The sequence below is a fragment of the Amphiura filiformis genome, chromosome 18 (genome assembly GCF_039555335.1).
Source record: "Amphiura filiformis chromosome 18, Afil_fr2py, whole genome shotgun sequence".
In the NCBI taxonomy this organism is placed as follows: domain Eukaryota; kingdom Metazoa; phylum Echinodermata; class Ophiuroidea; order Amphilepidida; family Amphiuridae; genus Amphiura; species Amphiura filiformis.
In genome coordinates this window covers 28,327,540-28,342,555 of record NC_092645.1, presented here as the reverse complement: position 1 = coordinate 28,342,555, position 15,016 = coordinate 28,327,540, and the positions used below count along the sequence as shown (strand labels likewise).

Below are 15,016 nucleotides of genomic sequence, written 5' to 3'. Positions count from 1 at the left end.
TCCCATTTTACATATCAACATTATTTCCCTAATGTGTTAGCAACACATATCCAAAATTTAACGAAATCCGTTGATAGTAAGCTTTCCAAAATGAAGTGAATTTAAATCATCAGTGATGTACCTCCTTTTGGCTTCTATCTTCAAAAGCATGTAAGCTACATTGATACCGATGCCACCAATAAAACGAGAAGATTTGCCCTTCATTTTGCATACCACTTTGTCCAATTTTTTTTGTAATTTCTTCACAAAATGCAAAAAATGCAAAAAAAAAAAAATCAATGGGTGTAGTACCCCTTAATTGCACACAAATCGCTTAAAACCGTTATTGCAGACTTGTGAAGTCCATCTTGGAGTCAGTTACGTCTTGTGGCCTTTCGTTTGAGGGCAACTACAATTAGCTTTATACCAGGGTCCATCACTGTGTTGTCTAGATCATGAGACAATGAGAACAGTCGTTTTTTCCATGGTATTCGTAGGTAACCTTAGCGAAAACGTCAAAAGTTACCTTCGAATAAATCAATTTGGACAAAAATTACTCAGAAACCAGAAGGTCGGTTAACATTTAAAATGAAGCACACATGACAGTTGACAAATCCAATTATTTATCCCCTTCTAATCTTCTTTGAATCTGATTTTTCTTTCAAATGAGCAGACCGTCGTCTATTTCAGTACATATTTTTCAACAATTAAGCCGTATTTACTTATGGTGGGCATGTATGTGAATTCGCAACTTTCATTGACATATGATTTGATAGCAAACATACAGGCCTTCGTTATGTACCAATATGGGCATTGGCATGAATGGCGGTGTTTCACAATACTGTCATGATGTCAAATTGTATTCGTAGGTAACATTCGGTTACCGAAATTTACCTACGAATACTTGCTTTATTGTTGACATATCAGAAATATTTAAACGCAGGCTATTGAAACTTGGTAGAAATAAAGAGTGTATTACCCTGCACCTAAAACTATTGTTTACTATTCTCTCACTTTGTGGAAATGACACAGCTTTTAACATGTATTCGGAGGTAATGCATATTTTTTACCAAACCTACCTTTGTGCCATTTAGAATTTCTGGCAGCTAAACACAATAATAAAGATGTCCGAATGCAATGCATTTCAGTATTGGACATATCAAAGCTTGTATCAATTGCGCATTTATTAGTGATTTCCATTTTTTAAAGATATATATAGTGCTATGAAAAATTGTATTCGTAGGTAATGTAAAAAAATACCACTCAAAAAATTATCACAAAAAATTTGTAATTATGTTCAAATATGTGAAAAATTGAACAGGCAATCTTTGAATACACACCTTTCAGGAAATCAATTTAGATTCAATCCAATGACTTCTTTTCATAACTGATTTAGATGTTTTTAAAAATACTTTAAGAAAAAAAATGCTTAAAAATAGCATGTTTTGGGGTCTCTGTGTCTAAGTTTTTCACAGAAGGGGGTCTTATTATATATGGCGCGATGATCAAGGCGAATAAACACAATACAAAAACGAATGCCAATTGATTAATACTTTTAAGTTATGGCCCTGAACATGCCGTGTACACTTTTCGTTGGATTCGACCATATATGGTTTATTCTCTACATGTCAATCTTTAAATTATTAGCATAGTTCTTATAATAACCATGATAACGGGGGACCGCCTTGATGAGTATATGACAGCAAACCAGTGAAAAATACCCCAAAACTCGGTCAGTGGAGCTCCGTCCGTACATGTCAATAGCGACATTATCGATTGGATTAGTCGACCGTAGCTGACAATTCGATCGCTCATTGGATTAATATTATCACGTGGTAATAAATTTGCATTGGATAATAGATTATTATAATGGTTTAGTGCTGCATATATCGGTTTAATCTTCACTGAGCGGGTTTATGGCTGGAAAGGTCGCGGTGAATTTGCCGTGGACATAACTACGGTTCGTAATCTATTGATTTTATGCTAAACGATATTACGTAATCAAGTATGTGGTATCGTTTACATGTGGATCATAAAGATCAAAGGTCGACTCTCGGTCGTATATCAAAATCTTAAAAAGTAACATTCCTGCATTTCCAGGGTTTTGTGGCAACAGGTCACATATCCATCAATAACCGTAATATTGATCAGGGTTGGTGTTCATGTTCATAATTTTAACGACAATAAAGATGATCTGCACCACCCAGACGATGATGCCACAAATCAACCCAGCTTTAATCCAAGTGCGTGCACTGGATGACGACCGTTCTGCCTCTTCGTAGTTGCCCATAGCGTACATGGTCCGAGACTGAGAAGAAAAGAGGAAATTTATAAATAAAATGAGAACATCCCTTTTGTCGGAAGGGACATTAGTCCGAAAGGCTAAAAGGTAGGGTTCAGAACATTTTAGGTTATAAGGTTAGAGTTATGGTTAGCATTACGGGTTAGGCTTAATGGTAAGGATAGGAGGTCAGAGTAAGGATTAGAGCCATGTTTATATTTAGGAGTAGTGTTCGGGTTATGTTTAAGTGTTATAGGTATAGGGTTAGGGAAAAGCTTCGGGTTATGATAATGATTAAGACTATAGACCCACCCGGCAAACTATCGACACAGGGGTGCAAATTGTGATTTCTTCCTCAGGAGCAAGGTTTGTAGGCTCAAGATTTCCTCAATCATACCATGCATGAAATAGCTTTATTCTGCATTTGAGAATGTCAACATAGCGTGTATTTTTAGAGCGACTCTATATGTTAAGTCTTTTGAGCTTCCAAAAAAGGCTTTACCGGTATGTTTAGGACAATATGCGCAAAAATTTGGTATTTTACACTAGTTTGGGGTCAATTTTGGTGTGACTGAGGCTCCTTTTTCCCATTTCCTCTCATTTTTTTGTCAGAGGGAGCACAACTTGTTCAGTGCTTTATGGTTCTTCTTTTTAAATTTCCTCAATATTTTTCAGTTTGTCCTCTTCTCAGTGGCATTTTAGTATTGATACACTGAATTCCTTCATAACTTTTGTTCCCATAAAATCCTCATTGCTGCCTCTCTATAAATTTCCGTCTCTCTGTATATTTCCTCAGATATGTGCCCTGCTTCCACCTGCCTTCACCCAACTTCTTTTTTTCCTGTTAAATTACATTGAATACCTCCTATGGTGATGAATTGTAAATTTCCTCATATCCCATTTCCATATTCTAACACCAACACCGTGCTCTTTTTTGCTCTTATTCTTGAACAATAATGTGAATTCCTTCAAATTTTGCACAACCAGTGCCTTTAAAGATTTCCTCTCTTCCATTCACTGCCTCACAACCCTTCCCTATTATTTTGTACCTCACTCCTTCTTTTTCTTTCCTCTTTTCCCCCTTCCTCTCCTCTTTTCTTTTCTTCTCTCTCCCTCCTTTTTCCTCTCTTCCTTTTTACTTCCCATGGCATTATTTCCTCAATTTTGACTCTCATTTCCTAGGAGCGGTGCTCCCCGCTCCCGCACAATTTGCATCCCTGTATCGACAAGTAATCAATAAGTTCAGTATCTCACACGTCTAATATAGAGGGTGTGACCGGCCCCTCAAATGGGGGTTTGGTAGGGTGGTGGAGGGGTGTTAAAGCTGCACTGATTACCAGAGATCATGGGTACAAAATATACAACATAGCAATTGCACCGGAGTAACTTTTGGCGACAAAAGGTCATCAAACTTTACATAGGGTAATATTTAAGGATTAAACTACATATGGTAGCATTGCATCTTTGCCCTCCCCCCCCCCCCCCTCACCTCTTGAGGTACCTCCCAACCTACCGGATTCAACCACTTCTGAATAGAGCTGGAGCTAGCTATATTATTTTTATTGCACATTCTTTTATCCCGAGGGTAAATTTGTTACATAGTTGCAATGCCCCCATCAGGCCATTTACCACAACGATATTTTATTGTTTGGTTTAGTGAGTAATTGATTGATTGAAATATTATGAAAACAAAATACTCAATGTCGAAAATATGAAAAAGGGCAACATGGCATGAAAGACAGCAAAAGTCGTGTTCACATGGTCGGACTTAAGTCACTTATTACCGGTAATAAGTCACTATTACCGGTTATAAGTCGCATATTTCCGGAAGTAGAGAGATTGCGAAGAGGCGTTCACTGCTAACGTCATACGGTTTACGCGGTGGAACGTCATGATGTCGTTCGCATCCGAACTAGTCTCCTACACAGCCAGTGTGTGCCTAATGCTCGTCATTCCTGGTATGATCGTGATAGCCGCATACAGTCTGGCCCGAGACTACATTTGAAACACAACAGCAATAAGCTCATGGTGGCGCTATGCTGAGACAGATATATCTAAAGCACTCCTCTCATCGTCATACATAAATTCTCCCATTTCCCTAATCGTAATATGTGAGTGGACACCACGAATCAGCCGTAAAGTCGGCCCCGGTTAATTTTGATTTATTTCGTGTTTAGAAAATATATATCATAAGCTATAAAATGGTATATCATTTGACTTCAAACGATATCCAGAAACGGGGTTATGGATTGTTGAAGTCTGTTCCTTCAACAAAATTGTACCTTTTTTTCGGTTCTACATATGTCTCTTTTTCCACATTTCTGGTAATAAATATCAAACAGTCATAATTGGCGGTCATTTCAAATCATCCCCAAGTCAATGAGGTTCAGGAATGTCCTCTCATTGTTAGTTGTTGGTTATACATACCTAGACAATACAATGCTTTGTTATCCACCACTTGAATAGGATTTAGCCAAAGCAAACAAAGACAAGAACTATTTAAAGATTCTATAGAAATAGGTAGAAGCTTATTATCCTCTTCAGCAATAGGATTATTGATTGGTTTAAACAGTGTTTGATGAGATACTTGTCGCAATGATTTGAGATACCTATGAATACGACCTTCACGCACATTTTATACTGTAACTCAGAATACAATTTGCCGAGTTTACGGCTCATTCGTAGTGTCCAGTCACATATAATATGAAATTTAAAAAAGGGAAATTTAGTTCGGTACAGGTGGGGCTCGAACCCACGCTGCACCGCTATCATGTATAGAGTATCGACATATCACCGGCGCCTTAGACCGCTCGGCCACCTGACTTGTTGGGGCATTCTTGATCATTTGAACATATAATCGCAACTTCATTACTTCAACATACCACGTGACAAGCAAAGACAGAAAATAACGTACCATATTTTGGAATTTCATCTGCTTATAAACATTAATGTGTATGATAATAGAGCTACCATTATTAATATTGTTGAATTTTCAAGCGCATACAGACAATACGAGGGGCCTATGATACATGCACAATACATAAATCGATTTTGATTTCGTACACGTGCTCTGTGCTTAGGACATCGCGTCGGTTGCAAGGTATAGCCTAGTCAGCCTACCATTTTTCTTGTAAGACGGTCTGAATTTTTGCAATATATAGGAAAAGTCCACATAGGTCCCGAAAGTTTCATTCAGATATTAAAAGATAAGATTCCCATAAAAACGAAACAGTAATCTTTAGTTGGGACCTATGTAAACTTGTTCACCATCAATTCAGTGTTAATTTTTACTGAATTCAGAAAATATTTTGGCGTATATAAAATTGAAATAAAATTCTCTGCCTCCTAAGCCACATAATCTGTAGCAAATTTGTCTAAATAATCTAAACAGAGTTTGGTGTTGGATGGCCCAATAAAGATTTGGAAGTCACCATGGTGTAGCCTATATTATTCAAATAAAATTTCGCGAATTAACCATATAAGCCATATTCGCGGCATGAAAATTTCATGTGCATGTTGCCTATAGCAAATTTAAGCTTACTTCAGACATGTTTGGATAAATTCTGTTGTAAATGCTGACCCTGCATGTCGAAATTCCACTGGGATCTATTAGAGTAATATTCCATGGGGCAGCAGTCATAGTGGTATCACCTCTGAGCAACAAAAATTTTTTTTCAAATATTTTCCGAATCGCAAAATTTGCCTCGTGAGACCACCACCACCAGAACAGGTGCAGGCTGGCAGCCATCTTGGTTTTAGCAATAAAAATTAACATTTTCTGAAAGTAAGTAACCATCACATCGGTAGTGGTCAAAAAAAATTATTATCAATTAACCTGTGTCATTAAAATGTTTTAATATTATTTACTAAACATCCTTACATTTCTACCCAGTGTGATGTGCCCTGAGTAATTTAATTTGCAGGCAAAAATAATTCATGGGTATTCCCAAAATTCGCTACTGGTTGCTATGCAAATCATGCCATGAACATGGCATGTTCATGCCATGAACATGGCAAGACATTCTGATTCTTTTGTTTTGTATATGGCATGAAAATCCTCTATCAAGGATTCATGGGTCGTTAAATTTGAACCCATTAAAATTATAATTGACGCCCTTGAATAAAAAATAATGGGCATGGAAGTAGAGAAAATTTGACATTGACCATGATTCATGCCATGAGTTACCCATGAATAAGGCATTTATGGGCATGAAAGTAGAGAGAATTTGACATTGACCGCGATTCATGCCCACGAGTTACCCATGAACATGCCCTGAACATGTCAAGGCTCTGACTACACGCATGCCCGTTGCTAGCGAAAATAGGGCATGTTCTTGGCATGTTCATGGCAAGATCTTGGCATGTTCATGGGCATGACTCATGCCTAAATTTTTGCCTGGGATTATATTTATCTTTGTTTACAACTTGAAGCTATGTCATGAGAAATGAGACAAGGGGAAACCCTTGGAAGTAATCATGCAAGTAGGGAAACCCCTTTGTGTACAATAAACAAACTCAATCAGAGGTGTTAATATCTCAGGGGATTCCCATATTGCTCAATCATAGTGCATTGCTTAGTCTTAACTGGGAAATTCTCAATAATATAAAGTAGATATGACATCATGGGGAATAAACACAGAAAGTGTTGGAATGTGTCAGGATGGTCTATTTGCCTGGAGATTGGTAGTATAAAAGTGGAAGGCTTTAGTTTAATTCTTGCAGAATATCACGAGAGCTTGAAGAATCTCTATAATATACGTGTTGGCAATTGTTGTGCTTCAAAAATAGGTACATTTGAACCAGTTTGCATAGCCACTTATGTCCTATTTTAATACAGCAACGAAGGAAATTTGGAGTACTTGAATATGCTTCTCCTCCCCAAAGGATTCTTCTGTCGACTTGCTGGAGTCTGGTTTATAAACAACACATTTGTCAAATACAGTGGAGCAGTGTAGAAAGAAACCTGATTCCTGGAGAAAGAGTGATTGGTGAAAGAAGCACCATTTTTGGAGATTGTCACCTGAGCAAGTTACATGATTGGAGAAAGCAGCCCAAGTATGGAGATAAGTGTTTGGTGAAAGCAGCTCAATGAGTTAAGTGTTTGGAGAAAGCAGCACCATTTCTGTGCGAGGATTTTATATACGCAAAGGATATATAAATGCAAGTGTACAGTGGACTTCGCTGAACAGTGATTTTCGCAGGACAACCTGATACATCAGCCGTCCAGAACATTGTAACAAGATAATCATCAAGAAGAAGACTGCTGGTTAAGTACTGATTAGTTAAAATTGTGATTGTGATTAAAGACTTAAGATTTTTGTTAACTTAATCAAACAGTGTATTAGTGTTGTGCATTCGTGTGAATTTGGGTAAAAGGTGATTTTGGCCTTGAGTCTGTATGACTATATTATTCATACCGCATTATGTCTTGAGACGACACGATCTTGCCTAAAGCTCCTTTTCGCAAGGTGTTTTGGACGGCCTTCGCCACACACAAATGAAGAGGAACATGTCTAAATCTATTCACTTCTTCTCATCTATACTAGGTCATATTGTATCCCTCAAAATGGATTTCATTACATATCAGACTCTACTTGTTCAATTTGAATACTTTGAATCGCTTCATAACATGACAAACATACTGAACATTTTTCTGCATTTTGTAATGCCTTTTTTGAGGGTGCCCGCTACACAGTGTCATCGACCCTATATCTTCATAGCAGGAATCGCCATGGTAGGTTAAATCCACAGCCACGATTAGCCATTTGGTTCAAACCTTTAAAGCTCTTTAAAACTAATAATTAGTCGAGGGACATAACTAAGGCTACTCACAATAGCCGGGTAATCGATCTTGGTTGTGCGTGAATAAGCTTGTATACCCCATTGAGTTCAATGGTCATCGACTTTTATACTGCCTACATGTGAGTGCAGCTGTACTACACGCTGCACGCTGTAGGACCAACGCAATATAAAATGGTCAAATTTTGAGTTCAAAGCGCACGGCCAATTTTCAAAGCGCATTCTAGCGACTATCATATCTGTTCAACACGTATTTTCAAGTGTATGAGACCACATCTGGTTTCTTGAGAAAAATTCATTTGCGGGAGATATTCATCAATTTCTAACCCAGTATCGGAAGATTTTCGTCTGATATCAAAATCGTGCATAGCAATTCACGTGTATCGATCCCGTGTATTCATTTTAATGTCCCTGCTGCACCAAATAATTATTAGCCAGGCGGTGTCGGTGTGCGCTAAAGCTCCTAATTTCGGTCTTGCTATATTCACTTCGCAACTGTTTTGCTTAAAAGTATGCCCAACTTAGAAATAAAAACACAACTTGTTTGGTTTTGATTTTATCATTGTTTATTAATATGCACGGGATAAAATCTTGTGCATCTAGGCCCGTTATCCTTTGTTTAAAATTAAAAAAAAATAATGGACTCATAAAAATACCGACGCTTTTCAAGAGATGGCGCTATTCCGATTACAGAGTATGATTAAAGGATGGATGGTCTCTTATCCCTGGAAAATCTAGCGCGGTAGTTGCAATTGACATTTGTTGTGTTATTTAAAACATTTGCCTTTAATAAATCCTTGAAATCCAGTGAGTATATTCTTGTCATCTTTGTTTGAAATACAAAGTTATTGGGTTTATAAAAACACTCAATACACCGTGACTTTTGTGTCGCTTAAACATGTTAAACAAGTTCAAATGCTGCTAAAACCTGATATCCGCGGCGACTTTCCGTTAAAACAATAACCAGGCATGCAATATTGTCAGGTATTACAAGCGACAGTTATATCATTATGTCCACTTGGAAAACAATGAAGAAATAAATATGCAAACCTATATTCTAAATAAAATAATTCTGCTCCAACAACCCCCCACAACACGATTTCCTAACAAGCTCAACAGTCAAAACAGTACCGAAATATTGACCAATAACCTGATCTGTATTCCTTTTTATTTGAAACCAACCGCTTTCCCAATGCAGTACGATTTTATACCTCTCTCACTGCAATAAATATGCTTTACATTTCCTAATCGTTCTTTGCTTACTATGCAAATGTTACATTTATTGTTTTAAGGAAAAAATTGTATCCAAACGGTTACATTTCAGCACCGGGGTAGCACTTCAATATGAAATGGATATAGGTGTAGGGCTGTGCAATATTGGGGCATCCGGTGAGATCAAATACCGTATTCACTCGATAGTTAGCACATGTGCTTACTATCGAGGGCTTTGAAAACGTGCAAAACGAAAAAAATGAACAGCGCCATCCACAAAAGTGACAAAAGTGTAAAGGGTTTTGAGCAAATCATCGATACACATAGCTATATACGAACAATTAAACCTACGAATTTGTGTGTTAACTACATTAGCTCAGTTGGTAAAGCGACAGACTTTGAATCATCTTAAGAAGAGCGAACTGAGCAGGAGTTCGAGGCTCGTTATAAACTTTTCCGTTGCTTTATTTTTATTTGGGGTTTGAGCTTTTCTTGATAAATTTAATCTTTGTTTTTCATTTTGTTTCTTTATTGTTTTTTATTTGCTTTATTTTGTTTTGTTTTTCCTTTTCTTTTCTTTTTCTCCTTTCTTTCTTTTTTGTTCTATTCATACTGGGGTCGTGGGTTATTTATTCAAAACATACCTATATACGAACAATTCAACCTGCAAATGTATGTCTGAACCCCATTTGCTCAGTTTGGAAAACGCCGGACTTCGAGACTCGATGAAGTTCAAATATGTTCAGTATTTCACTATTTAAGATTTTTTTCTCTGCCATGTTTGTTTTACAGGTCTTTTTTTTTAACTTCGAATATAGGCATACATTTAACAATTCTTGAAGGTTTTTTTGTGGGCTTTTTATTTGTTTATTTATTTATTTTTACCAAAGGAACAATTAGAGATCAGTTGGATTAAAAGTGGAGTGGTTACATAACTCCTTGGTAACTGGATCACGCACCTTTTGAAGGCAAATAAATACGCTCATTTCGTTCTAATAGACAAAGTGATAATCGGATTACACCCCAGATAACATATACTTATTGGGCCAATATTGGCAAAAAGTTGCATTGGCATTACATCAGTATATAATATTGGGCCAATATTGGCTCACCATTCATTGGCAGCTGATCTCGGGCCAATAATAAACCAATCATTGGTTTAATGTTGGCCTTTTATATATCGTTTGATTGGCATTACATCAGTATATAATATTGGGCCAATCTTGGCTTTCAATTGGCAATTTTTACATTGGCATCATGTTGGCAGCCAATATAGGTTATCACACCGATTTCGGTAACAAATTGGGTAACAATATGGTAATAAATAATTATTGTGATGAGTACTAGTGTTTGGAAGACCTTATTTAAATCCTAAATATTATACTAAGTTGAAATAATAGGAAACAAAACCACGGATGATAAAACGCAGGGCAAACGCTATTTAACACCACGGATTATTTATTTTAAAGACAATACACAAGAATTTTCGGCAATTTCAATTCTAAGACCATACTTTTAAAGATAATTTCTAAAGTACGTGTCACCATGCTATCAAATACTCTTGATGGCTATTCAACACCACGGTGATGAGTCGTGTTCCGCTCTTACCGCGAAGCGGGCAAGAGATGATACATATCGTCTTTTCCCGAGCCAATAACGTCCAATAATTAAAGTAATCCATTGCATCAATATTGGCCCAATACTAAAATTACATATTGTTAAAACATTGGCAGCCAATTGTTTGCCAATGAGAAATAGGTACAGGCCCAATGTTGGTTCAATAACTGTGACAAGGTTTGGGCCAAGCTGGGGCCAACATTGGCCCAAGCCCAATATTGAGCCAACCTTGGGCCCATGAGCAAAACATGATTGGCCCAATACTGTCAGCCAATGTTGGGCCAATTGAACTCAAACATTGGCCCTTCATTGGGCCACCATTGCCATGCTCTCTGGGACGTAACACTTCGCTGGCGAATAATTGGATCAACTTTAAAATTTCACCCCTACATCCAATTTCATGCATTTCTACACCCATGCATGCTACACCTCAATGGCAGACATAGCTGCTGGGACACAATAGAACAATAAATGGCGTTGAATGCCATAGACTTTGTGTTGCGATCATATCGATCGAGTGGTGCAGAACTCAAAAGCGTGATCCAGCTGACAGTGATAATCGGATTACACGTAACATTTCCCTTGCGATTTGTTACGCATAGTCGTGCTAAAAGTCGGTCGATACATGTTGAACTCAGCACAATTCAGAAATACGCGTTTTTGCTTTGAAAATTCTCGGTCCAATAAAAAACTTTTTTTTTTTCAGTAATGTTGAATAAAAACATAGTTCTTGGACATACATTTGAAAAAAATCCCGGTGTTAAAATTAGGCACGAAATTGTTTCCTGTTTGATTTTGATAGGACTCAGCTTCACCTAGACTGCGGAACTTAGTCCTCAATGAGCGTGTTTATAGTGAGCCAGATTATCCGGTATTTAGCGTATAAGTACATCTTATACGGTATTGGTCCCCACTATAAACAGACCAATAGCGCTATTTGCCGCACATATTATACGGAACTGATATCCTTCGATATCGATGGATATTGCAGTATATTCATTCCGTATACGGCCACTATTAACAGACACGGTTAGCATCCTGGACAACCGATTCTTTTGTTATGCAAGGCTCACTCAGTCATTTAATGAGGCAATACAAACGATCGAATTTGGTGTTGAAATGAGCTAAATTTTTAGTTACACCTTTTCGATGTAAAATTAATTTTCTCGGCCAAATGAAAAGCAATCATTTGCATTTTTTCAGTAAATGTCAGGAAAAATTGTAGTGCTTGATACTGTATTTTTTTTTTCAAATTCTAGTGTTAAAGGGACCATTGAAAGAAAATATGATTTGGTATCAAAATAAAGCCCATCAAATATAGAATCAATATCTAAAACAATTGAAGAACTAACTATTTTAGAAATAAAAATACAATGAAAACAACGTACTCGATTTACCCCCTTCCGACGCTACATCGCGCGTCATTTATCAAAAATAGAAAATTGGGCGCTTTCCCGATGACGTCATTGTGGTTACGCGTTTTCTGTTGTGTTGACATTTTTGCCCATGTGCCGGGACGATTTGACAACAGCGATCGCGATCTAAATATCAGATGCAATATTTTATACAACCACTTATATATTTTAAGAGCTTTTAAGGTCAAGTAAAAACAAAATACCAGTTGATTGTCCACATGTTATCAAAAAGAGGAAGTGGAGGGCCTTTTTATTTATCATTTTTTTACAATGCAAATCGATCATTTATGTAGGCCTCATTCCCGGACATTAGGCCTATTAGTTATGTAACTTGTAAAGGAGGATGATAGGATCGAGGCTCTTGTTATTTGATGGTTCTCTGAGAGGATGATTAAAACAAAGCCTGTAAATTGAAATGCTTATTGGACAGAAGCAAATCTAATCAATTGACAATATTATTAACTTTTGAAACATTAAAGAAGATAGACTTTTAGCAAGAAAATTTCAGATTCCCTCAATGGAAATGCCCTACAAAAGGAAGCGGGCGGGACGATCAATTGTTATTTTTTTACATCATCAAGTACCGGTATGCAGCTTCTTATTTTACTTATTCATAAATTCAACCCTCCCCCCGGTCAACATGACCAAGATATGATTCCGATTACTTCATGTAGGCCCTACATGACATGTATAAAACCATAAAACTAATTATGAGTATGATAGTGACGATGACAAGGCGAGGGAATATCGCCGAGATTTGCCGCAACACCTAAATTGCAGATGCTGTGCCGGCGCGAGCACCTCTCGTGCCTAGCTGGGCCCCATGGGTATTATTATAGGCATATGTAGGCCTGTTGTATTTTTCCGTAGGGCCTACCTTAAAATATTCAAGAGATGATTATTTTCCCCCAAAACCTGACAATTGGTAAAAAGCCTTTCTTCCATAAGTTATCTAAACTTTCAAAAGTGCTTATTTTCATACCCCCAACAGGCCAAAGTATAGGCCCTACCGATTTTGCATATTTATTCCCCTATAGGGCCTACCATGTGTATACGGAACACTAGCCAATATTATTTGATGCAGATAAAAGTTAAGATTCCCACGTAACATCGCATGGTTAAAGTGAAGAGTAGTTTGAACAAATTGGTGGTGTTCAACGATGTTTTAATTGACATAAAATTATATTCTGACGTTTCGTACAAAAGTACTTTATCAAAAGTACTTTTGATAAAGTACTCTTCATTATTAGGCCGTGTAAAATTAATATTTTGGTTCTCGTCCCCTCCTCCTCAATTTCTGGGATTTGTCAGATTTTTTTTTTTTTTTTAGATTTTTCAATTTTTTAGACTTTGGAATGATTTATGAAATCTTCATACATATAAATAAGTTTATTAGAGAACAAGCATCACTTCCAAGTCTTTTTGTGGTACTCTAGGGGTTTATCCTCAGAATCTCACATTTGAAAAAAAAAAGGGCCTCATCGTTTCCTCGAGCACTGTTGGAGAAGACCGAAAACTACTGACAATGCTAATTTTACATTGGAAAAAAAAAAAAAAAACACCTCCCTCCCTCATCAATTCATGAAAATCCTCTGGACGAGAACCAAAACATTAATTTTATACGGCCTTATTTACAGTAGCTGAACGGCAGATGAAGAACATGACATGCAAGCTCCTGAAAAATTACGAGGAGCTCCTACAAACATACATAGGCCTAATAGGCCTTCAAAAAGCCTATATACTACAAAAATAAAAGTACAAACCTCAAATGGGTAATATAGGCCTACACCTTTTTAATATTTTAATCCATGGGTGGTTAGGCCCGGGGTAGGCCTAGGCGGCTATGCGAAATTGATGTCAGTCATTTCTTAAAACGAACTATCCAGCCGGGCGCGCTGTATTTTACAACATTTACCCAATCAACATAAACTTTGGAACTGTGGGCCTACCTTTGATAAAACGCTCGGACACTTTGCAGTTTGCACTTTCAAGTTTCAGTGGGAGTTGAGATTGGATTAAGCCTATAAGCATTTCCATAACGCAAACTAAAGGCTGACAGTAAATATTGTTCATTTGATTGTTTGGAGTGGCCTTTATATGTTCCTCTCGTGGTTCTTTATCTTCAAATTTGTTTCTCATTTTTCATAGGCTTTCAAAAATAAATAAAAATAAATTTCGGCTTTTATATATCTGTATATAGCAGGAGCAGGAGGAAATTTGAGATCCCGGAGAAAACCTGCGAGAGCGAGCATTGAATCGGGATAAACCAAGATCACATGAGTCCTTGAGCCGCGCGCCGGGACTTGAAGTTGAACCCGGGACCTCAGTGGAGGTAGGTCATTAGGCCTGAAGAAATTAAGTCGCATGGGCTAACCCGAAACATCATGGCCTTCTCTTTCCTATCCTCACCAGATATTTCAGAGGAAATAATTATAAGTAAAGAGTTGCTGTATCAGAATGCCTCAAAACAAATGATACTTTCTTGCAAAAGCCGAGCAGCTAGCACAGCTTTGACTTTGTCAATGCCTAATATTGTGTTTCCCCGTTGTTGGCCAATTTTGCAACTAGACCTATCATAGTAGGCCTACCAGTCTAGTGTCCGTCTCATGGTCGGCATCTTGCAACAGTCATTGTAGCTTTATAATTTAGGAATATCCGTTTTAATATACTTGTTAGGCCTAAAAGGCACAGAAAAGTTCATTGCCGTAAACAC

At 37.4% G+C, this 15,016-nt stretch overlaps 1 protein-coding gene and 1 pseudogene across 1 annotated transcript in view; one reads left to right on the top strand and one right to left on the bottom strand.

The window, feature by feature from the left end:
• Positions 1-992: 992 nt before the first annotated feature.
• The window catches only part of LOC140140098 (proline rich transmembrane protein 1B-like), a 25,472-nt gene continuing 11,448 nt past the window's right edge, over positions 993-15,016 (bottom strand). Inside the window, exon 5 of the mRNA XM_072161926.1 lies at positions 993-2,287. Coding sequence (XP_072018027.1) covers positions 2,108-2,287 — 180 coding nt within the window. The 3' untranslated portion in view covers positions 993-2,107. The remainder of the gene's footprint in view (positions 2,288-15,016) is intronic.
• Positions 10,775-10,890, top strand: LOC140140172 (small nucleolar RNA U3; annotated as a pseudogene).